The following is a 25,844-nucleotide window of genomic DNA, read 5'->3' as shown; positions in this document are numbered from 1 at the left end:
AAAGGATACATGCACCCCAATGTTCACTGCAGCACTTTTTACAATAGCCAAGACATGGAAGCAATCTACATGTCCATCAACAGAGGAATGGATAAAGAAAGTGTGGTACATATATACAACGGAATATTACCCAGCCACTAAGAAGAATGAAATAATGCCATTTGCAGCAACATGGATGGACCTAGAGATTGTCATACTGAGTGAAGTAAGTTAGACAGAGACAGACAAATATCATACAATACCACTTATATGTGGAATCTAAAATAAAAAATGATACAAATGAACTTATTTACAAAAGAGAAACAGATTCACAGACTTAGAGAACTGAACTTATGGTTACCAGGGAGAAGGGTCCAGGAGGAATAGGGAGTTTGGGATTGACATGTACACACTGCTATATTTAAAATGGATAATCAACAAGGACCCACTATATAGCACAGGGAACTCTGCTCAACATTATGTGACAACCTAAATGGGAAAAGAATTTGAAAAAGAATAGATACATGTATATGTATAACTGAATCACTTTGATGTACACCTGAAACTAAGACAACATTGTTAATCAACTATACTCCAATAAAAAATTAAATGTTAAAAAGAAAAACAAAACCCTCCTGGCCCGGATGGCTTCACCAGTGAACTCTGCTAAACATTTCAGGAAAAAATAACATAATCTTGCACAAACTCCTCCAGGAGACTGAAAAAGAGGGAATACTCCTTCAAGTAGGCTTTGAAGTAAGCAGTCCTAATACAGGAACAATTCACACAACAAAACCTAAGACAGCAGCTCCTCACTTCTGTCCCACGTGGTCTGGGGCACCTGAGCTAAAACTCAATAAGGGGTGTCCCCTGGGTATGTCGTACAGACCCCACCCACTTTGCCAGCTTGGGCTCTGGTGGAAGACAGGTTGAGGTGGGCTCACCAGGATGAGGCCACACCTGCAAGCTGCTGGCCAGTCCCACCTAGACACTGCCCAACACTGGGCTAAGGCCTGCTGCTCAGAGGTTCTGCTGAGATCTGGAGTCACAGCTTCATTCCCATTCTGTGTCTTCGGCTCTGGGCAAGCCCGGCCCGCCCCCCCACCCCACCGTGCCCCACTTACAGCCCGTGCCTCGCCAGAGGCCGGGGGCCAGCCTGCCATGGCCTCCATGTCATGCAACTTCTGCGTCTGCTTCAACTGGTTGAGTGACGGCTTCAGCTGTGTGGGCCCAACCGTCTTGCTTGTCCAATCATCCACCAACTTGTGCAGGTCGTCCGTGAAGGTGCCTTTCTTGTTGTTGCTGTTGTTCACCTGCGCCTGGATGTGCAGGGCAGGTTGGGGGCCCGGCTCAGGGCCCGGGACCAGGCTGCTGGTGGAGGACCCTAGAGAGCACACACAGGCCAGGGTTGGTGACACCACACGCCAGCACCACTGGCTGGCTGCAGTCATTCATACAGTGGTCTCGCTTAAGCCAGGCAACACCTTGCTTCAGGAGATGGTCTGCATTGGGGGGGGGGGGTCCATGCAGTTTTAGACACAGTGGAGCGACCTCAGGGGACTGGGCATTGCCAGGCAGCCATCACCCAATCTCATCAGCCAGGGGACAGGACCCCAGCTGCTGGCAGCCTCACTCAGCATCCTCTGTGCCCACACTGCCCAGGACCACCAGACCTCCATGTGAGAGAGTTTAGAAAACTCCTGGTGCAGCTGGACACAGACTGGGGGCAAATTCCTCACGCTTCTACACTCTCAGCTCTAATATGAGGATTCAGAGGCGATCCAACAATACTTCAGGCAGAATGCTTAGCAGCTGTTGCCATCCTTCCAGCAAAGGGAGAATGCTTGCAATAGGCTGGACTGCTGATGTTTCCGTGAATGGTAATGACTCGGTGACTTGGAATTTGAGACACAGAAATCACGCCTCTCCTCACCAGAGTGTGTAATAATAATAAAGGATACAAATACCCAGAGCCTTCCGACATGGGTCTACAAGCTTGGTGCCAACTGAGGGGCTGATGCCTATCGCAGGAGGAACTGGGAGGCCCGGCTGCCCGGGAAGGCCTGGGGCTGTGGCTTAGGTGGAGCTGGACAAAGGTGAGCACACTTGGCCACTTCAGTCAAAGATCTTTCTTTAATGACCAAAACAGGACTTTTAAATTTTTTTGAATTGTGTCCCTTTCCTTCCTCAGCACGTAATTTCTTATTGGCAATTTTGGAAAAACCAATTTTTAAATTTTCTGCATTAAATAAATAACCTAATGACCATCTCTTCAAACAAGCCATTGCAATATGTAGTTTACTTTAGAGGCTAGCAATGAAACAGCACAGACACAAACAGTTAAACATTAGTGATGAGATTTTACACACGCTGCTATTTCTACATGAACATTTCAGCCAGAAAAGAAAAACAGAGAAATTAAAAAAAAAAAAAAAAGGCATGAGATGAGAGCAGTGGGCGGCCCAGGTAAACTGATACCCATTTTGTCCTGGCATCTCTCCTCTGTGAGGGGCACTCATCTTTAGCACTTCAAGGAAATACTCATTCCTACGGTTTTGGAAAAGGAGCCAATTAATGATTGGTAATATGTGGATGTTCCGGAGAAGGACAGCCTGTTAGATGTGAACTGGCAAGAATGCACAAACTCTAGGAGCCATGGAGACTCAAAAGGGCGCCCGAGGGCAGCTATCTCGCCAGGCGGAGGCCAAGCAGCACCCGTGAAGGGTGGGCGCAGAGCAGGCCCACGCCCGGCCACCCGCTGGGCCCTTGGCTCCCGGTCTAGTCGCAGAAACCCTGATGCACACTAGCGACAATAAAGCCCATGCGATGGAAGCGGACAAGGGGTAAAAAACCCGATAATTACGACTGCTGTGCTCTTTGCCTAGACAGAGACGCTTCAAGGCAGACCCTGCAAGGGAAGAAGAAATGACACAAGACCACAGGGTTAGGCAGGACAGCACACATGGGGGACAAGCCACCACACTCTAAGCAAAAGTCATCAGTGTGTGAGGAGGAGCAAAGGCCAGCAGTTCAGAGAGAAGGGACCAGCCTCCTGGGCTAGCTGGGCGGCCCCCAAGTCAGTGTGGAGGTTCACACGAGCTTCGCCGAGGGGCGGAGGTGCAGGGCCAAGCCCCAAGCTTCAGGTAGAAGTGTGTGTGTCTCTAGAAGCATATTCAAAAAACAAAAGAGAGAGAGAGAGAAAGGAGAAAAAAAAAAAAAGCAAAGCACACTGCTTGGCTTTCAAATGTAAGGTTTCTGGGAGCCCCGCTGGTTGAGGCAGGAAACCCACTAAGAGTCAGCCAGGAGAGCTCTCAATGGAGCAGAGCCTAGCTCTGCCCAGAGGGAGGCCCATGGGCAGTTTTCCAAGTGCAAAAAGATACATTGTTTTGCAGGTTTGAGGCCAATCCCAGATCCTGGACAGCTGCCCAGAACAGGCCAGTGGCAAGTGTGGTGGGGAAATCTGAGGGACCCTATCTAGAGAGGTGGGAGGCAGGGCCGACCCTGATTCTCTGTACCGCTGCTGCCTCATCTGGTATTCCAGGTCCACTGGGGCAGGGCGAGGCCTCCTTATTGCACCATGACTAAATGCTACGAGGCCCTGTGCTCCCCAGAGGCTGTCTGTGCTAAGACAGATGGGCAGTGACTTTAGTGTCTGGCACTGACAGTCAGTGCCCACCTGGAGGGCAGATGAGCTGCCCGGGAGGGGCTGCCACACCCGGCTTACCCAGTGGCATCCCAGGGAGCCAAGCAGGCAAACGTGGGATGGGCAAGGACGGCTCAGGTGTCCCCAAGGTCACTCAGCAAGGCCACACTAGCACGGAGGGTGTCTGTGCTCCGGCCCACGGCCCCCTCGCCTGGAGCACAATTCCCTGCACACCCCATACTCCCTGGAGGGTGCCCGCCACACAGCCATTCCCAGCACTCTCGTTGTGGAAGGCAAGATGCTGCCTCCTGCATTTGGGGACGGGGACAAAGGCTTCCTTGGGGAAGAGCTGTGCCCACTGGGCTCAGAAACCTAGCTCAAATTGAGTTGCACTTATTTTTGTTCATTCTGCTGTGTTCTATGAGGCTGACTTGATAAAAAGGGAGGTGATATTCTGTTGGGGTCTCTAATGTGCTAATAAAACCAAAAAGGCCAGCAATCCAGACTGACTGATTCTCAGTGGGAACTTTGAAGGGTTTCTGCTGGTCTGTGTCCTGTGATGGACCCCAACTGAGAGCACAAGGCCCTCTGGGGGCTCTGAGGCACGAAGGGAGGAGGGTCCTGGGCTCTGTGAGCATGCAGGGCACCAGATGAGTGCACGTTTCCTAGTCAGATTCCTGTGGTTGTAGCGTCCTCTGGGCCATAGCAGTCCCCTAGAGATGACCCTGGGACATGGGACTAATCACTCTGCCAGGTCCCTGCAGCCTCACAGTAGCAGGTTCGTTCAAAAGGCTTCTCTGTGCCTGCCTGGCACCTCCTAGTGCGGCTAGAGCTCTGCATTCAGAGCTGCCTCCCGTCACCCTCACAGGAAAGAGAACACGCCAGCCAGCTCCAGGAGCTGCCTGGTCAGGAGCGCTAGACAGAGCCTGGGCCTGCGATCAAGGCCCCAGACCGACCTTCCCGGGATCCCAGGGTCAAAGCCATCGGCCACCAGGACACGGTGCTCAGAGCCAGAGAGTGATACCAGCCCACTGAGACCTCCACACCCTCACAGGACACAGCCCAAGGAGATGGAGCACGGAGAGCCCCCAGCCTTCCATGCCCTCGCTGAACACAGGCCCTGAGATGACCAGAATACAGACGGCTCCCAGCCCTTAGGGTGGACCTTTAAACACAAACAAACCAGATTCGGGTCCCTCCACACTGAGGCCACACTGTCCGGCCCAGTGCAGAACCACTGCTGAGCAGGCATCGTGTGGCTAACCAGTCCATACTCACACCAGAGCCCTTGTCCATCCTCAGGTGGCCACTTGAATCTCCTCCCCCGTGTCTGTGCCCTGGCCTGGGCCCTGCCCTCAACACCCACCATGCAGACAGATTCTGATGAACAAGCCTCCACCCAGCCCTGCTCAACCCGTACTGTGCTAGTGTATACGTCGAGTTCCTGCCTACAGAGCCAGCAGGCTACAAGGCAGCAACACAAGGGCACCAGGGCCACACAGGACCCACAGATGGGCCCACATGGGACCCACAAGGGGCCCACTTACGGCCCACAGGAGGCCTACAGGGGACCCACGTGGGCCCACAGGAAGCCCACATCAGGCCCACATGGGGCATAATGGTTTTAACCAGCCCCACCCCTGGTTTCCCATGAAGAGTGAGTCTTGCCCTGTAGGACTTCCGTCCTTAGCCAAGGCTTGGCAAGAGCTGGCTTAGAGGCCCCAGAACGACTCAGAGAAGCTTCCACAAGGGCAGATGCTAGGGACGCAGGGCTTGGCAGCCTCTCCCAGCTGTTGGGAAAACTGTTCTTCCCAGACTGCAAAGGAGCAACACACTGGATGACCTAAAGCCTTGTCCTGGTGCAGCACATGTCTGCAGGAGTCGCCCACAGAGCCACCAGCCACCTGCCCTCACAGCCAGGCCAGGGGTCTCAGGCAGCACCCAGGCCTGTGTGCAGTGAGGCCCCCACACCACTTGCCCCCACATTCACTTTGGCATGGAAACAGAGGCTGCTCCTGGTGTGGACGGTCAGCACTGTCGGGCACCCAGTGCCGTCTAGACCCTTGGACCGCTCAAGGGACACCTCAAGTCCCAGAGTATCCAATGCGGGCAGACTGCTTAAGAAGTGGGCCAGGCCCTGTAGCCACGACCACACCTGCTGTTTGTCAGTGTTCAAATACTAACGAAGCTCACAGGAACTGGGGCCAGCAGCCTCAGTGCGGACCAGCCAGGGGCCTCCCCACCTTCCCCATGACAAGAGGGGTACCTCCAACGGTCAGCCTTTCACCCGCCACTGGCATTAGACACTCTGTTCTGGCACCAGAAGCAAATGGCATATAGAGCCAAAACATCATTCCGGGCGTCTCTGTATCCAGCCACCTAGTCTCAAGCCAAGACAAGTGCTGAAACTTCTGTGCAGCATGAACAGGGAAGCAGGATGTGTCTCGGCTCTGCCCTAGGGTGACTCCACCCTGAGCTTCATTCCCCAGCTGGCACAGGGCCTGCCCTTCGGACAGCTCAACCTGAGTGGTCGTAGGGTGGGGTGGGGCTTTGTGAGGGGGTGTCTCCTCCCTTCCTGAGTCCCCACAGGGAGAGATGAGAACACTCTCAGGTGAGGGAAGGACCTGGGGGCTGCACAGCAGCCCCTGGGGGTCCCAGAGACAAACTTGCTACAGCATGGGCACCTGGCCTGCTGCTGATGGACATGTGCGAAAAACACAAAGCAAACCCCATCGTTCTACATGCACAGAGAAAGTCCTGGAAGGGTACCCGCACCTGCCTCTGTTCTGATGAGGAGGAGCCAGAGGCAGGGAGGATCAATGGGTCTGACAAAAGCTTCTGACCAACAGCACACAACCACTTCTGAACACGACCACGCACCCCCACCCCGCACCGACTCCAAGCTTCCCTGAACCCTCCACTGGCCGCAAGGAGGGTTCTGTGCCCAGAGCCTCACCCCCACATCTGCCCTTCCCTGCGGGCCAGCTCGCCTACTGCTCCGATGGCTGGCCTGTCCCGGCACCCGCCCCGCGGAGGCGTCCAGGCTTTACCCTCCCTCCCCCGGCTCTCCATCCTGTGCGTGGTTGCCTCACCCACCCCAAGTTACCTCCTCACCTCCTGAAGCTGCCTGCAGCTCCACCCCAGTTGCCCCCACCCATCTCCAACCTCTCTCATCTTCTCTGAGCTTCAATGAAGCTGGGACCTTCTTTCTGTACTTCAAAGCTTAACACAGGTTTTATTTTCCTAGAGTCTTGTCTCCTGTTCAGTTCAAGGCAGCAAACTGAAAACCCTCTTTTGGCTTTAGCTCTGGGCTGGGCTAGCTGCCCCCACACCCCCAAAGCCATGGCCCTCAGCACCCAAGCTCAAGCTCCCTCCAGCCCTCGCAGCCAACCCAGATCCCACCGAGTGGGCACACTTCAGGGTCTTCCAACTGCTCTGCATGCCCTCCTCTCTACAATCTTTGCCCAAAGTCCCCCTGCCTCTCAGCCCTCAGGGGCTGCAACCAGCTTTGAATTTCCCTCCAGTCTCTCACAGGCATGTACTCAGTCTCCTCTCGGACCACAAAGCTCCTTGGTCACCCAGAAACCAGCAGACTGAGGACCCCTAGAGGGCTTGGCAAATGCCAGAGCACGTGGAACAGGAGGGGTTGTCCTGGGGCATCCCACCCCGTTAGAGCAGCAGGAGCTCAGGCTGAGCCTGCACATGCCCCCAGTTGGAGGCCTGTGGGTGAGAGGGCCCAGGGCAGGAACCCACAGCACAGTCTCGGACCAGCAACCTCAGACCACGTGGGGGCCAAGCTGTGGCCCGAAGACTAGGAACTCAGCCAAGGTGTGCCTAAAAGGGCCAGGGTGTGAAAACAAGCAGTACCATCAGATTCACAGCATCAGAGGAAACAAGGCCTTACAGGCCAGCAGGTACCACTACCTAAAAATCAACCTGCCTAGGCCTGGTCCCTGTCTCCACCAAGCCGTGCCTCACACATTCCTCTCCTCCTGGCCACAGAGACAGAAGTAAAACATAAACCCTTTGTCCCTACTGTGCCTCAGAAAATATTTTTTTTTTTATCCTGGAACAATAATTAACGATGCAAATGAAAACCCTTAGAAAAAAAAAGAACCACGTGGGTAGAAAGGTAGCATGGCAATGACCTCAGGGGCGAACATGGTGCTGATCACTCACACACTTTTATTCTAAGTGCCCTGCTCTAATCTGCTTCCCATGCCTGGCCAGCCACCCTCCCGGCAGTGACACACATACTTGTCCGACCGTGAGACACCTGGAGACCCAGGTGCCCTCACCACAGCTTCTCAGGCAAGAACCAGGCACACACGGGCAGAAGAGGACCAGTGAGTGATGCCGTGAGGTAAGCAGGGAGCCAGGATGCATGCAGGCCTCCCAGCCCCCCACCCAACTTAGCAACTAACCAGTAGCCCCATGACACTCGAGCTGAAATAGGGCCCCTGTTAGTGGACAAGAAGCACTGGGCAGTCCCTGAGCATTTCTATGTGGTCCTATGCCTCCAACCTGTCCCTCCCACAGGAGGGTGCCAGAGTCCCTCTGATGGGGATGGACACTGAACTCTGATGGACGGCTGCCATGGACGTGGCCTCAGATCACAACAAGCACAATGTATCTTTATTGTACCAGCAAAAGCCACATGCCCTAAACCAGCATGTACAATCCAACTGGTTAAAAGCTTAACTTTTCTGTTGAAAAACAAAAACCTAAAAACCTCACAGCTTTTGAATCATTTGCCAATTGATCTGAGGAATGAAAACGATTTTGGACAGCCTGAGCAGATGTGCCATTCCTGGACATGGAGTCCTTGGGTACTAGGAGGGTGTTCCAGGGAGGGTGTTCCAGGGAGTCTGACTGGGACTTGAGTTTTGGTTTAGCAGAGCTTTGAGGAACTGAATAATTGACTTCATCTCTGAGGTCGGTGAGATGAGAAGGAAATACACCAAGTAAAGTGCTTCAGCTAGAGACAAGACCAGGAGGGGCCGGGCCCAGAAAGGGAGGCACAGCAGGAGGCTGGGAATCACATCTCTCAGGGTTAGAGATTCCTGACGTGACCAGAATGGAGAGGGGGGCTGGGACATCCTAGCTGGAGCACGTTCTCTCAGCATTTCCACATGCAGGGAGTGGGGCAGTGGGTTAACAGTACTGGATGTTGTGATACGGCCCTTGTACAGAAGTTACACCCTCCAGTGACCTTCTAGAACTGTCTCAGCTTGCTACATGCATGTCTTCAGAGTCCAGACACGTGTGAAACACACCATGCGTCTAGAGAAGGCCGGGGTTGTCTTTTTGTTGTCGCTGGAGCTGGGGACAGCGGACGTGTAAATTTGCCACAATCGCAACAGAAATAAAACTACGTCCAACATAAAAAAAGAAAAAAACACTAAACAAACGAGTGACGAGAGAAATGCAGAGCACCTGGGGGCCTGGCGGCAGAGCGCTCAAGGCCAGGAGTGGGTGAGCCACTGCACATGCTTTTGGTGTCCGGGCATGAGCCAGCCAAGAGCATGCACTGGCGCTTTCTGGGGCCAGAAGGGTGGGCATGGACGGGGTTCCGTTTCTTATATTAAATAGGTGATTTCAATGGGGTGGGGTAGGCGTCCTACAGAATGTATGGAAGGTAATGAAGACAGGGAGGGGCAGGGGAGAAACCAAGGGCCAGGAGGTGATAAAATACAAAAGAACAAATACAGACAGATGGACACAGACACGGGTCCACTGAGGAATCGAGCGCGAGGTTTGCTACTAGACTTATAGGTCACTCTCTCAGACGTTGGGTGGTAAACCGTCCAGCCTGCAAATGAATATAGAGGGAAGAAAACAAAGAGACAGGCATCAAGTACAGTCTCTGGGATCCCTCCTACACACCACAAGCCGTATCAGCCTCTTCACTTAGCATCCACGGCTCCACCTAGCCCAGCCCAGAGGACCACAGCCACTGACCATGTAACGCAAAGGAGGCAGTGTTGGAGCGGAAGAGAAGCGGACCCCAGGAGAGCGTGCGGGGCAGGGTGGGGGGTGGGCACCGGCAGCGGTCACCACGACTTCTCTGGACAGAGATGGTGGGGGGTGGAGCACCTCATCGCGTAGCTGCTACGTCCACGGCAGCGGTGACGAGCATTTCCTCCTCAAGGCCAATCTCCCAGCTCGAGAGCTGTGCCCTCGTCCCCCCAGCTGGCCCTCCTGACGGAAGGACCCATGTTTAGTGGGGAATGGGGTGGGACGGGGTGGGCTAGTGCCTGGGAACCGGCGCAGAGCACGCAGCAGACGCCACATCTGACCTCTCACTGGTCCTGGCGCCTTCCCCAGGCCGGCTCTTGCAAAGCGCACCTCCCCCTGAGCTGCTTACAGCAAGGCTCGACGATGGGAAGGCCATCCACTTTTTTCATTCAAAAGCTACGTCTATTATTTTTTTCCTTAAGAAGCTGTCGGCAGCCTTGGCCGCAGCTCACGTCCCCTCTATGCCACACGGGCCCTATGAGGCTAGCACATGCTCGGAGACGGGCGAGCTGGGAATCACCTGGGCCATGCGCTCCGCCTCCATCACTGGCCAAGCCGGAGCAGATGTCTGCAGTCAGGGAGGCCCGCACGGAGCAAGGCTGCTGGGTCTGAACTGCCTTCCCACATGGGTCTGAAGCTGCTGCGGGCCCTGCCCCAGCTTGGGCAGGGTCCTTAGCAGGAGGGGCTCTGCTGCAGTCTGACAAGTGACCTGGGTTGGGGGGAGAAGGGGTGACAGGCACGATGAGGCACCACAGGACAGACCAGCCAGCTCAGGCCATGTCTATCCTCCCTGCTCTTTGCTGGGTGACCTTGGGGAAGCTGAGTCCCTGCAGGCAATGGGGGCATGGCTGGGTCGCCCATGTGGGGGTGTCAGGAAGATCAAAGAAAACGACCACTCTTTCTACTAATCACCAACACTGTGCCAGCCTGTGTGGTGCCAGTGCAGTGAAAAGGCCACAGCACACCCGGAGATGCACACCTAGGCTCAAAGGGGACCTGTGGATTTCCTCACTCTCATAAGTCTCATGTTAGCTTTAGGAACTGGCATGGAATTCATGTAGTTTTGTGTAATCCTTGGATGTGTGTGCCCTGCAGGTTATCTGTAACATGGAGAGGGAGGGCTTAAGGTTAACTCACTGCTGGCTTCCTACCTGGCGCATTTGGGGAGTTCAGCTCACTGGGTCCCCACCCCAGAGTGTGGGGGCTTGGGGTCAGGGTGCACTCTCGGTGCCTGGGCACTGCGGTTAAGGGCTAGGGGTGGGGGAGCCTTACCATCCTCTCCCCCCACCAAGCCCCTCTGTCAGGGGCTGACATATGCCTGAGAAACGGGGTCAGAGGAAGCAGCCTCCATCCCAGGCAGCATTCTGCAAGGAGGAGCACACTGCAACCACAGGTGGCTGAGGACTCCACGAAAGCCTGCCCCTCGGTCCTTCCTTCCTGGCAGGAGGGGCAGAGGCCCGAACTCTCCCAGGCCTGAAACGGCTTCCCTGCTCCAGTGGAAGGAGATTCAAGAAGCGCTTTTTCAGGACCTCGTGCCTGCCTCCCGCCTGCCCGGCTCCCACGCATGAGGGCGGCCAGGAGGGCCCTGGGCCAACCTGTGCTGGAGGCCACGACCTTGAGCTGCTGCACCAGGGGGTTTAGCAACTTCCCCGCCTTCAGCTTGCTCTTGCTGGACTTTCTCCGGCGGCCGACTGGAGGTGCCGTGTGGAAGAGACCCAGGTTGGGGGGCAGCGGCTTGCCTAGGCGGCGGTACAGTGCCTCGATCTCCTGCTTCTGCTGACTCTGTAGCTCCGAGATCTCCTTCAGATGCCTGCAGGAGGGAAGGGAAGAGGGAAGCCAGGTGGGCATTCTGCTTGATTCCAACACGAGGCCCCTGCAGGAGAGCCCGGGGCTGGCAGGACAGGTGTGAGGAGTGCGGCGGGGAGCCCACAGGATAGCCTGGGCAGATGGGCCACGCACAGGGGACACAGGGGCATTTAAACATCACTTTCTGTTTACATCTAAGCCAAGTGGGAGTATCACTGGGGGCCTCTGGCATCAACACACCCAGCAATAGAGAACTGAATGAAGCCCAGCCTAAGGAGATTCAAGTTTTCTGATATCCAGACTTGTAACATTGCTGTGTTTTTTAGTGGTAGGGGGAGCGGTATGAACAACTTCACACATTTATGCTTACAACACAAACCCTAATCGTGAACATGGGTGAAGCAACAAATAATCAGTGCTCAGAACTGGAGGACTGCCTCAGCTTATCAGGCAAATAAGTGTTACTTCCTCCATGTGCGGGAACAGGGCCCAAGAGGCCTCTCAGAGGAGAGAAAGGCTGCACAAGCAAGTCTACAGAAAACATGTTATTATCCAGGGACCCAGGGCTCCAGCCCTGGCCAGTGGAGCTTCCAGCTCAGGTTGACCCCACAAGCAACATCATCCCTGGGAATAGAGTCGAGATGACAGGTCACATGGGTAGGAAGCTGCCATGACGACTCGGGTAGAATCACTGGTGTGGGCAAGGGCAGTTTCTAGAACAGTCCAGGAAAGGGCCCGGTGGTCCCTGCTGGCCTTCCCCAGGGAGCATGCAGCTAGGACCAGTGTTGGGGCAGGGGAACGGGAGAGCGGGGCTGAGGTGAGGGCGGGGCTGGGGCTCTCCGCGCAGAGCCAATAGTGGGAGAGAGGCACGGGCTCCTCCTGCCCATGTCTCCCATCTCTGGGCCCACTCCAAGAGCCCATGGCCACTCCTTCCCAAGGACTCCAGCCTCTCCCCACCTTAGTAACTGTACAGTGGGGCGCTCTTGCCCTTGAAGGAGACTTCACGGTGTAGCTGTACCTCAGTGACCCTGACCACAGCAGGGGCAGGTAGAACTTGCAGGGGGAGAAAGCGAGTGTGAGCAAGGCCTGTGTGTGAGGTCAAAGGATGAGGGGAGGTGTGGCCCTCAGAGACCAGGGACCAGGTCTGACGGCAGGGACATCACCTGTACCCTGTCACCCGGCCCAGACAGCTCAAAGTGCACATGGCAGGACCTGGACTTCAGCTGCCGGACACTTCCCTGACACCATGGCCCGGACCCGACCTGGTCCGCAGGACCTACTTCTCTCGAAGGCTCTGCAACTCCTTCCTGATATCAGCATCCTCGATCTCTGAGTCATTGTCACTGCTGATGTAGGAGGACTGGGAGTGGAAGGAGGTCACGCTGATGGTGGGGACCTTCACGCCCATCCTGCTGGGTGTCTCCAGGCCTGGGGAGCCAGCCCGAGAGGACCTGTGCAGGAAGGCAGTGGCCTTCTTCACAAAGTCACTGGCCACACCACCACCGCTGCCAGGCAGGGAGGTGTGCTTCTGCATGGAGGGCCTCCTTCGAGGGCACTCGTCCCCAGAGTCACTGGACATGGGCTCGCCCATGCCGACCTCAATGGAGGAGGCTGTCTGTGCCCGCCGCACAGCCAGCTTCATGTCTGGGCTGTGGGGGGCCTCGTCCAGGTACACGTCAGGTGGGGCTGAGTACCGCAGGCTACTGGGGGAGGCCAGAGTCCACTCATCCTGGGTGCTGACCACTGAGAACCGGCCCACAGTTTTGGCTGGCGAGCTGCCATCCTGCTGCCCTGGCCACTTCTGAGGGGATCCCGAGATCAGAGTGCTGTGTGTCTGGGGGTGGCTCTCCAGGCCACGCTGAGTCAATGTCCCCGGGCAGCTCTGCGTGGACTCGGCCAAGGTTTCCCCAGGGACCCTGCTGGTCCAATCTGTGGGCTCCAGACGTGCAGGGATGGCAGAAGCAGGGGCATCCTTGGGAAACAGTGGAAAGGAAAAGATTCCACACAAACACCATCAGAGAGCAAGCCCGCCAACCCACTGAGCGTCTCACTGGAGAAAACTCCTTACCTGGGGGACACTGGGTACTACGGGCGAATCTGAGGCCACCTGTCCTCCTTCACAGCCCAGCATGCTGCTCAAAGGTGATTCTGCTGTAGGAACATCAAAATCATTACTCAGGCTGGTACAGAGAACAAGGGCAGGAATGGCCCAAAAGCAGCCAGTCAGAAGAGAAAGGGAGTGGCACTGAGAAGATGTGTGTGCAGCTAGGAAAACGAAAACTACTGACATCCTAACCCTGTCACTTCACAGGAGATTCCCTAGAACCCAGAAAAGCAGGGAGACATCAGCCCAACACCACTCAGGTCCCTGAAGACCCCTGCTCCAGACCCTCAGGCACAGCCAGGCCCTCTACATACCTGATGACTATCACCTGTCTCACCTGTCCTCTCTAGACCCCTGATGATGTCACCCTGTCTCACCTGATATCTCTATCACCTGATGGCATCACCTTCTCTCTCCCTGACATGTTCCGATGATAAAAGGGTCTTATGAGGTCCCGGAAAATCAGATCAATAAGGCTAATTCCTAACCCTGCTGCCCCAATGTCTAGGGAAGGTCCCCGTCATCTGAGGCTGTCTCAGTTCCCCATCTACAGGTGATATTTCTGATCAGCCTTCCCAGGTTGCTGTGAAGAGTAAACAACAGAAGCAGAAGGACCTCATGTGTGGGAGTCTGGCCTGAGCTGAGACCTGCACACAGCAAGAGAAAGCTGAGGCTGTGCGTTAACCCGAGCTGGACTGACATGCTGTGGGGGGTTGGGGGTGGTGACAGGGGCTGACAGAGCCTCCAGCCAGGCTGGGGGGCTGCCCCCCTCACAGATTCCTGGGAAGACCTAGACCCGTCTGTCATGCAACCCCAACCCTAGGCAACACATGACACTCCTCCCCACGTGCCTGTGGCGGGGATCCTCCAACCTTGCTTTGCACACTTCCAGGGACAGGAGGCTCATTACCAACAGCTCTGACTGCCAGAAAAGTTCACCTCTTCCAAACTAGAATCTGTCTCCTTAGAACTCTCCTATGAGTTTTGTACTCTGGAAGGTCCCAGCACTTGAAGCCACTGATGCTGCAGAAGGAGGCCCATGGTACACATCTCACGGACAGAAGTCAGGAGATGGAGCAGGCACTCAGGTACCACCTCTCGCCTTCTCCCTTCCCCAGCACACTCCTGCTTCACCCCATGACCCTCATCTTCCCCAGGTAAACATCATATGCTACAGCTTCTGACCCCAATTACAGCTGCCTCACCCCTCTCAAGTGTGGCATCTATAAGAGAATGCCCTGTCTACGGGTCTAGCCAGAATCCAACGGTCCACTCCCCTTGCTCTGTGAACTGGGGGGCTGTGCCTGCCACTGACACACACCCAGGGTCCCGTTACAAGGTCAGCTGGCTCCTTATCTTGCTAATCTCCCAAGAAATTCCAGGCCAAGAAGGAACCAACACCTTAGAAGGTCAGACCAACTCCCTTGGGCTGAAACACAGGTGCTCAGATAATGAAATGAGAACTACAGCGAGAGTTCCTGCAGAGATGCATAATACCCAGGAGCCACGGAGGAAATCCTGTTTCAGAACTTCACAGATGGCTCCAGCCTGGCAGCTCCCGTGGACCTGCTGGAACTCCCCAGCCCCAGCCCTGTACTCTGTCCAAAATATAAACAATCATCTTGTAACCTTCTAAAGAAATGGAAGCTAGGGGTGTCCACCAGAATATACTGAGAGCACTGGGGGGCCAGAGAGGCCCTGATAACATCCCAACACGTAGTCAACAGGGCTTTCACCCATTTCCACAGACAGAGGACTTTCTCTCCCTGGAGTGTGAATACATGGTTTGTGCTAGAACTCAGTGGGTTTTAACTAAGGCTTTATCATGATGAGCTCCTGCCACATCTGGGTCCCATCCAAGATGCTGTGGGGATGAAGGGTAAAGAGGCAGAATGTTTCAGAGTAAGGAAGGCTGGTAGCGCCTATGGCTTGTTACCTGTCACTGGCAAGGACGTGGCCTGCTCCAACGTGACATCTAACCCAAGGGCTGTTTCTGACTTTTCCAACTGAAGAAAGAAACAAAAAGGAAAGAGCTGTGAGCCTCACTTGCTAACACCTCTGCAGCAAAACTGCAAATCCTCTCCCCCAGTCCAAAGGCTGGGCTCCTCCTCCCTAGGCCACTCGAGCAAAACACGCACGGGTGGGTCAGGCAGGGGTCCCTGAGAACAGGACGGCCTGGGCTGGGGTAAGGCGGCTCTATATGGCCAGGATGCCTACTGGCCTGGGTTAGAGTCAGTCCCTGCCCCTGTCCAGACCCCCACCTGGGGACAGTGCCTCTGGGTGAGGTGGTACTCACCGCAGGCTGGGGCAGCAGGGCCAGGTCACCCCCAGAGGCCTCTGTGCGGGGTTCGTCCCCTCTTGGGGGCTCCGGGGTGAAGTCTCGGTCACCTGCCTCCACAGGGGTCCCGGCCAAGGCTGAAGAGGTGGGCACATGCTCCTGGTAGAGCAGAGTCCGCAGCTTCTCATCCAGGCTCTTGATGGTGCTGTCCACGAAGCCCACCCTTGGGGGTGGCCCTTCCCCATCTGACTCCAAGGCTGAGGGCGGCTGAGGGGGGGCGGTAGGTGCCAGCGGGGGGCTGGGAAGTTGGGGAGTGGCCAGGCTGATGGCCCCCACCACAGAGGGGAGTGGAGGAAGGGGCTGGCCCAGGGTGGGCTGAGGGGCCCCGCCAGGGGCACCAGACACAGGGGCCAAAGCCAACAGGGGCTCCCCCCTGGTGCTGGGCTCTCTGGCTGAGCCAGGATCCCCCAGACCCGTGGAGTGGGATGGGGCCTCCAGAGATGGGGCACAAGGCCCTCGGCCTGTGCCAGGGGCCTGTGCAGGAAGCTGGGCATCATGAGTCTCCACCAGTAGCCAGGGGGTCTTATGCTCACTGGCCGGCCCCTGAGGGGTCCCTGGGACCCCTGCCTGCATGGCAGCCCCTGTTGCTGGCTCTGGCTTAGGACTGGCAGCTGGTGGGGCCATGTCTTGGGGCACAGCAGTCACAGGAGGGGATGATGGCACCAAAGGGGATGGTGCACCACCAGGAGGGTCCTTGGGGCCTGCTTGGCTCAAAAGCTGCAGACTAGCCGAGAAGCTGGGTTTTTCCTTCGAAGACAGCTGGTCTTTAGAGAACACTGGATCTAGAAGAAATAGGAAAAATGCCTCTATACTAACCTATTCTGGTCCTATTTACCTGGCACTTCACTAGCCAAAAAGATGTTTGCTATGAGCTGGCGGTGCCCTACACACCAGTCCTCTCTCCTTTTCTCAGACATGCCAACGTCATGCAGGTGCTGGCCTCTGCCTGAGACATCTTGCACAGGTCTTCCCGCAGCCCCACTTCCCACCTCAGGCTATGCACCAGCAGTGTCCCATCCAGCTGCACTAGCACACCCACACCTTCCTTCTGATTTTTCTGTAGCACTAGGCCATCAGGCATAACCCATCACCTGTCTGTCGACTGTCATTCCAGCTCCATAAAAATATGGCTCTGGTCACCCTTGCACTGGTCCATTCCACAAAATTGTAAAATGAAATTATAAAATCTAAGTAGTGAGCTGTACACACTCCCCTGCCCTGGAGTGAGCAGGAACTTCTGATGAACCCGACACTGTGCTTTGGTAAGATCAGAAGCTCAGACCAGAGAGAGGAGATCAAGATGGAGGAATAGAAGGACACCTTCTACTAGTTCACCTCCTTCTATGAACACTTCAAAAATATATCAAATGTGGAGCAATTCTCACTAAAATCAAACCAAAGACTGGCAGGAAGACTCTTATACAACCAAGGCAGTAAAGATCCACATGGAGTTGGGTAAGAAGCGATCAGGTCAGAACTGGCACCCCTAGGAGGGGACACAGAGTAGAGAGGGATTACAAGGGCTTGGAGATCCTCCCTGGGGAGTGAGCCGTTTGAACACATATTGGGCTACAACAATCCTAGAATTCACTTGTGAAGAGTGTGAACACTCTTGCTTACTCCTAGGAACAAGACAGAGGAAGCAGATTGAAACTGCCTGGGACTCTGGTCAACTGTTCCAACACGTGCCCTAGCCCACACTGAACACCCACTCTGGCACCTCTAGCTCCAGCACAGCTTCCCACTAGGTCAAAGGCTGCTGTCACGGAGTAAAGTGTGCATTTGTGGGAGACAGAGCTGGCTCTGACCCAGTCCTGCATCTGAATGGGGTGGAAGCAGCCATTACTGTGTTCACAGAGGTGGCAAATCAGTCTAGACTGGAGCTCTGACTGGTGGGCAGGGACAGCACCAGCACACACACTGGCCTACATCAGGCACCACTCAGACACTCTTGCTCCAGCATGGATCTCCACTGGTGCAAAGGTGCCATTGTCGGGAGGGTGAAGAGCACACACTTAGAGGGAAAGGAGGTAGCTCAGACCCCACCCTCAGGGATTCGGCTCCAGACCTCGGGACCAGACACCGCTCCTAAAAGGGCAGTGATGACCACTGAGCTTAGAAGCAGCCCCAGATCATATCTGGCTCTGCCTCCACCCTCTCCATCTCCATGCCCACCTACCACCAAGGTGATACCAGTCAGCGCACTCTGGGGGAAGACATGACCAATGCTCACTTCAGATCCAGCTCTCCCGCCAAAGCCACTGGGCAGACAGACTGCATAGAGATGCTCCCACACAAGTACAACCCTCCAAGACCAAGACAGGTAACTGTTTCACCTAATTTCATAGAGACAATGTTAAGCAAAATGCAAATACAGGGGAATCTGTTTGAAATGAAAAAATGATGAAAATAAAGAAACCTGAAAAATCAACTAATGAAACAGAGATAAATAATTTACCAGAAAGAGTTCAAGGCATTAGTAAAAAGAATGCTAAATGAACTAAGGAAAAGAATAGATGAACACAGTAAGAATTTTAACAAAGAAGTAGAAAATATAAAAAATAAACAGAGATGAAGAACACAACAACTGAAATGAAAAACACACTACAAAGATTTAATAGCAGATTAAGTGATACAGAAGAATGCATAAGAGATCTGGAAGAGAGAATAATGGAAATCATCCAATCAGAACAGAAAAAGAATATAAAAAACTGAGAACACTTTAAGGGACCTCTAGGACAACATCAAGCATACTAGCATTTGCATTATAGGGGCTCCAGAAGAAAAGAGAGAGAAAAGAGAGAGAAAAGTGTCAAAAATGTATTTGATGAAATTATGGCTGAAAACTTCCTAAACCTGCAGAAAGAAACGTATCCAGGTACAGTAAGCAGAGAATGCCCCAAACAAGATTAACTGAAAGAGACACACACCAAAATGTACCATAATTAAAATGGTAAAAGTTAAAGACAAAGAGACAATTTAAAGGCAGCAAGAAAAAAACAGTCATATACAAAGGAACACCCATAAATGTATCAGCTGATTTTTCTGCAGAAACTTTGCAGGCCAGAAGGGAATGGCATGACATATTTAAAGTGCTGAAAGGGCAAAATCTACAACCTAGGATACTCTACCCAGCAAGATTATCATTCAGAATTAAAAGAGCAACAAAGAACTTCTCAGATAAGGAAAAACTAAAAGAGTTCATCAATACTTAAACCACCCTAAAAGAAGTCTTAAAAGGTCTTCTCCAAGTGGAAAAAAAAAGGCTACAACAAGATGTAAAAATTTATAGGAAAGGAAAAATCCCACTAGTAAAGGCAAATATATAGTAAAGGCTGTGGATCAGCTGTTTACATAAGTTAGTACAAGATTAAAAGACAAAAATTAGAAAGTCAACCATAACTACAATAAACAGCTAAGGGATAAACATGAAGATGTAAATATGACATCAAAAACACAAAATGTGGCGACTTCCCTGGCAGTCCAGTGGTTAACACTCCACGCTTCCACTGCAGGGGGCACAGGTTTGATCCCTGGTCCTGGAACTACGATCCCGCATGTCGCTCAGCACGGCCAAAAAAAAAAAAACACCACAAAATGTGGGGGAGAGGAGTAAAAAAATGTAGATTTTTTAGAATGTGTTTGAACTTATATGACTACCAGTTTAAAACAAGTAGATATATAGGTCAACATATATGAACCCCAAGGTAACCACAAATCAAAATCCTACAATAGATACACAAAAAATAGGAAGAAAGTAAGACAAGCGTACCACTAAGGAAAATCATCAAACCACAAGGGAAGAAACTAAAAGAAGAAGAAAATAATATAGAATGACAAAAACAACCAGAAAACAAGCAACAAAATGGCAGTTAAGTACACATCTATATGTAATTACTTTAAATGTCAATGGACTAAATGTTCCAATCAAAATACATAAAGTGGATGACTGGATAAAAAACAAGACCCACCTATGGGCAAGAGACTCTCTTTAGAGTGAAAGACACACAGACTAAAAGTGAGGAGATGGAAAGAGATATTTCATGGAAATGAAAATGATAAGAAAGCTGGTAGTGATACTCATATCTTACAAATTAGATTTTAGAAGAAAGTGTAGAAAAGACAGAGAAGGGCATTATATAATGATATAGTGATCAATACAAGAAGACAATATAACCCAATATAGGTGCACCTAAATATGGAAAGCAAATATTAACAGGAGAAATTGACAATAGAATAATATTAGGAGACTATAACACCCTACTTACATCAAGGGACATATCATATAGAAAGAAAATCAATAAGGAAATAGTGGTCTTAAATGACACATTCGACCAGATGGCCTTAATAGATACATACAGGACGTTCCATCCAAAAACAGCACAATATACATTCTGTTCAAGTGCATGTGAAACATTCTCCAGGACAGATCACAGGCTAGGCCACAAAACAAGTCTTAACAAATTTAGAAAACAGAAATTACATCAAGCATTTTTTCTGACAACAAGAGTATGAAACTAGGATTCAATTACAGGAATAAAAATGGAAAAAACAAAACATATGGAGATTAAACAATATCCTATTATAAAAACAATGGGTCAACGAAAAAATCAAAGAGGAAATCAGAAAACATCTGGAGAAATGAAAATAAAAACACAACTTTCAAAAATCTATGCGACACTGAAAAGTGGTTCTAAGAGGGGAGTTTATAGCAATATAGGCCTACCTCAAAAAGAAAGAAAAATCTCAAATAAATAACTGAATTTACTGTCCAAAGGAATTAAAGAACAAACAAAGCCAGCAGAAAAAAGAAATAATAAAGATCAGAGAAGAAATGAATAAAACAGAGACCAAAAAACAACATAATAATCAATGAAAACAAGAGCTTGTTTTTTTTTCGTTTTTTTTTTAAAGACAAACCAAATTGATAAGACTTTATCAAGGCTCATTAAGAAAAAAAGAGAGAGGACTCAAACAAAATAAGAAATAAAGAGGAGAAATTACAACTGATATCACAGAGGTATGAAAAATCATAAGAACAGTTATACAGCAACAAACTGGACAACCTAAAAGTGGATAAAAAATCCTAGAGCCACAAAATCTTCTAAGACTGAATCAGAAAGAAATAGACAATCTGAATAGACTGGTCACTAGTAGTGAAATTGAATTCATAATCAAAAAACGCCCAGCAAACAAAGGTCCAGGACAAGATAGATGGCTTCACAGGGAAATTCTATCAAATATATAAAGAAGAGCAAATACCTAGCCTTCTCAAACTATCCCAAAAACTGACGAGGAGAGAACATTCCCAAATTCATTCTACGAGGCCACCATTACCCTGATACCAAACCTAGAAAAATATACTACAAAAGAATTACAGGCCAATAACAAGCATATAAAAAGATGTTCAACATTGCTAACTATTACAGAAACGCAAATCAAAACTACAATGAGGTACCACCTCAAACCAGTCAGAATGGCCATCATTAAAAAGTCTAAAAATAATAAATGCTGGAGAGGATGTAGAGAAAAGAGAACCCTCCTACACTGTTGTTGAGAATGTAAGTTGGTGCAGCCACTATGAAAAACAGTATGGAGGTTCCTCAAAAAGCTAAAAATAGACTTACCATATGATCCAGCAATCCCACTACAGGGCATATATCCAGACAAAACTATAATTCAAAAAGATACATGCACCCCCTACGTTAATAGCAGCACTATTCACAATAGCTAATACATGGAAACAACCTAAATGTCCATTGACACATAAATGGACAAAGAAGATGTGGTACAAAGAAAAGGAAGAAGTGGTACAGATATACAATGGAATACTACAGCCATAAAAAAAAGAACAAAGTAAGATAGCAGAAGCAAGAACTACAATACTACAGCCTGTGGAACAAAAACCACACTAACAGAAAGACAGACAAGATGAAAAGGCAGAGAGCTATGTATCAGATGAAGGAACAAGATAAAACCCCAGAACAACATCTAAGTGAAGTGGAGACAGGCAACCTTCCAGAAAAACAATTCAGAATAATGATAGTGAAGATGATCCAGGACCTCGAAAAGGAATGGAGGCAAAGATTGAGAAGATGCAAGAAATGTTTAACAAAGATCTAGAAGAATTAAAAAACAAACAGAGATGAACAACACAATAACTGAAATGAAAAATACACTAGAAGGAATCAATAGCAGAATAACTGAGGCAGAAGAACGGATAAGCGACCTGGAAGACAGAATGGTGGAATTCACTGCCACGGAACAGAATAAAGAAAAAAGAATGAAAAGAAATGAAGACAGCCTAAGAGGCCTCTGGGACAACATTAAAAACAACAATATTCACATTACAGGGGTCCCAGAAGGAGGGGAGAGAGAGAAAGGACCAGAGGAAATATTTGAAGAGATTATAGTCAAAAACTTCCCTAACATGGGAAAGGAAATGGCCACCCAAGTCCAGGAAGTGCAGAGAGTCCCATACAGGATAAAAGCAAGGAGAAACATGCCGAGACACACAGTAATCAAATTGGCAAAAATCACAAAGAAAAATTATTGAAAGCAGCAAGTGAAAAATGACAAGTAACATACAAGGGAACTCCCATAAGGTTAACAGCAGATTTCTCTGCAGAAACTCTACAAGCCAGAAGGGAGTGGCATGATATACTCAAAGTGATGAAAGGGAAGAAACTACAACCAAGATTACTCTACCCAGCAAAGATCTCATTCAGATTTGACGGAGAAATCAAAAGCTTTACAGACAAGCAAAAGCTAAGAGAATTCAGCACCACCAAACCAGCTCTACAACAAATGCTAAAGGAACTTCTCTAAGTGGGAAACACAGAGAAGAAAAGGACCTACAAAAACAAACCCAAAACAATTAAGAAAATGGTCATAGGAACATACATATCAATAACTACCTTAAATGTGAATGGAATAAATGCTCCAACCAAAAGACGCAGGCTTGCTGAATGGATACAAAAACAAGACCCATATATATGCTGTCTACAAAAGACCCAAATCAGACCCATGGACACATTCAGACTGAAAGTGAGGGGATGGAAAAAGATATTCCATGCAAATGGAAATCAAAAGAAAGCTGGAGTAGCAATACTCATATCAGATAAAATAGACTTTAAAATAAAGAATGTTACAAGAGACAAGGAAGGACACTACATAATAATGAAAGTATCAATCCAAGAAGAAGATATAACAATTATAAATATATATACACCGAACATAGGAGCACCTCAATATGTAAGGCAACTGCTAGCAGCTATAAAAGAGGAAATCGACAGTAACACAATAATAGTGGGGGAACTTAACACCTCACTTACACCAATGGACAGATCATCCAAACAGAAAATTAATGAGGAAAAACAAGCTTTAAATGACACAACAGACCAGATAGATTTAATTGATATTTATAGGACATTCCATCCAAAACCAGCAGATTACACTTTCTTCTCAAGTGTGCACGGAATATTCTCCAGGATAGATCACATAATGGGTCACAAATCAAGCCTTACTAAATTTAAGAAAACTGAAATCATATCAAGCATCTTTTCTGACCACAATGCTGTGAGATTAGAAATCAATTATAGGGAAAAAGAACAAAAACCACAAACACATGGAGGCTAAACAATATGTTACTAAATAACCAAGAGATCACTGAAGAAATCAAAGAGGAAATCAAAAAATACCTAGAGACAACGAAAACACAATGATCCAAAATCTATGGGATGCAGCAAAAGCAGTTCTAAGAGGGAAATTTATAGCTATACAAGCCTACCTCAAGAAACAAGAAAAATCTCAAACAATGTAACATTAAACCTAAAGGAACTAGAGAAAGAAGATCAAACAAAACCCAAAGGTAGCAGAAAGAAAGAAACCATAAAGATCAGAGCAGAAATAAATGAAATAGAAACAAGGAAAACAATAGCAAAGATCAATAAAACTAAAAGCTAGTTCTTTGAGAAGATTAACAGCATTGATAAACCATTAGCCAGGCTCATCAAGAAAAAGAGGAAGCAGACTGAAATCTATAAAATTAGAAATGAAAAAGGAGAAGTTACAACAGACACCACAGAAATACAAAGCATCCTAAGGGACTACTACAAGCAACTCTATGCCAATAAAATGGACAACCTGGAAGAAATGGACACATTCTTAGAAAGGTAAAATCTTCCAAGACTGAACCAGGAAGAAACAGAAAATATGAACAGACCAATCACAAGTAATGAAATTGAAACTGTGATTAAAAATCTTCCAACAAACAAAAGTCCAGGACCAGATGGCTTCACAGGTGAATTCTACCAAAGATTTATAGAAGAGCTAACACCCATCCTTCTCAAACTCTTCCAAAAAGTTGCAGAGGAAGGAACACTCCCAAACTCATTCTACGAGGCCACCATCACCCTGATACCAAAACCAGACAAAGATACTACAAGAAAAGAAAACTACAGGCCATTATCACTGATGAATATAGATGCAAAAATCCTCAACAAAATACTAGGAAACAGAATCCAACAACACATTAAAAGGATCATACCCCATGATCAAGTGGGATTTATCCAAGGGATGCAGGGATTCTTCAATATATGCAAATCAATGTGATACACCATATCAACAAATTGAAAAATAAAAACCATAGGATCATCTCAATAGATGCAGAAAAAGCTTTTGACAAAATTCAACACACATTTATGATAAAAACTCTCCAGAAAGTGGGCATAGAGGGAACCTACCTCAGCATAATAAAGCCATATATGACAAACGGACAGCAAACATCATTCTCATTGGTGAAAAACTGAAAGCATTTCCTCTAAGATCAGGAACAAGACAAAGATGTCCACTCTCACCACTATTATTCAACATAGTTTTGGAAGTCCTACACACGGCAATCAGAGAAGAAAAAGAAATAAAAGGAATACAAATTGGAAAAGAAGAAGTAAAACTGTCACACTTTGCAGGTGACATGATACTATACACAGAGAATCCTAAAGATGCCACCAGAAAACTACTAGAGCTAATCAATGAATTTGGTAAAGCTGCAGGATACAAAATTAATGCACAGAAATCGCTTGCATTCCTATACACTAATGATGAAAAATATGAAAGAGAAATTAAGGAAACACTCCCATTTACCATTGCAACAAAAAGAATAAAAAACCTAGGAATAAACCTACCTAGGGAGACAAAAGACCTGTATGCAGAAAACTATAAGATACTGCTGAAAGAAATTAAAGATGATACCAACAGATGGAGAGATATACCATGTTCTTGGATTGGAAGAATCAATATTGTGAAAATGACTATACTACCCAAAGTAATCTACAGATTCAATGCAATCCTTATCAAATTACCAATGGCATTGTTTACAGAACTAGAACAAAAAATCTTAAAATTTGTATGGAAACACAAAAGACCCTGAATAGCCAAAGCAGTCTTGAGGGAAAAAAACGGAGCTGGAGGATTCAGACACCCTGACTTCAGACTATCTTACAAAGCTACAGTAATCAAGACAATATGGTACTTGCACAAAAACAGAAATATAGATCAATGGAACAGGATAGAAAGCCCAGAGATAAACCCACGCACCTATGGTCAACTAATCTATGACAAAGGAGGCAAAGATATACAATGGAGAAAAGACAGTCTCTTCAATAAGTGGTGCTGGGAAAACTGGACAGCTACATGTAAAAGAAATTAGAACACTCCCTAACACCAAACACAAAAATAAACTCAAAATGGATTAGAGACCTAAATGTAAGACCGGACACTGTACAACTCCTAGAGGAAGACACAGGAAGAACACTCTTTGACATAAATCACAGCAAGATCTTTTTTGATCCACCTCCTAGAGTAATGAAATAAAAACAAAAATAAACAAATTGGACTGAATGAAACTTAAAAGCTTTTGCAAAGCAAAGGAAACTACAAACAAGACGAAAAGACAA

General features: G+C 49.3%; 1 protein-coding gene across 1 annotated transcript in view; it reads right to left on the bottom strand.

Annotated features, from left to right (window-relative positions):
* WNK2 (WNK lysine deficient protein kinase 2) overlaps window positions 1-25,844 on the bottom strand; it is a 157,765-nt gene that overhangs the window by 26,469 nt on the left and 105,452 nt on the right. Inside the window, exons 20-28 of the mRNA XM_029203954.1 lie at window positions 15,847-16,670; window positions 15,487-15,556; window positions 13,515-13,597; window positions 12,727-13,418; window positions 11,236-11,450; window positions 10,161-10,349; window positions 9,336-9,434; window positions 2,843-2,887; window positions 1,104-1,363 (exon numbers count right to left, since the gene is read on the bottom strand). Coding sequence (XP_029059787.1) covers window positions 1,104-1,363; window positions 2,843-2,887; window positions 9,336-9,434; window positions 10,161-10,349; window positions 11,236-11,450; window positions 12,727-13,418; window positions 13,515-13,597; window positions 15,487-15,556; window positions 15,847-16,670 — 2,477 coding nt within the window. The remainder of the gene's footprint in view (window positions 1-1,103; window positions 1,364-2,842; window positions 2,888-9,335; window positions 9,435-10,160; window positions 10,350-11,235; window positions 11,451-12,726; window positions 13,419-13,514; window positions 13,598-15,486; window positions 15,557-15,846; window positions 16,671-25,844) is intronic.

Source organism: Monodon monoceros, unplaced genomic scaffold (assembly GCF_005190385.1).
Source record: "Monodon monoceros isolate NGI ecotype Baffin Bay Population unplaced genomic scaffold, NGI_Narwhal_1 Super_Scaffold_5, whole genome shotgun sequence".
NCBI lineage: Eukaryota > Metazoa > Chordata > Mammalia > Artiodactyla > Monodontidae > Monodon > Monodon monoceros.
Note: the sequence above shows the minus strand (reverse complement) of the source record. Positions and strands in the feature narration are given on the sequence as shown.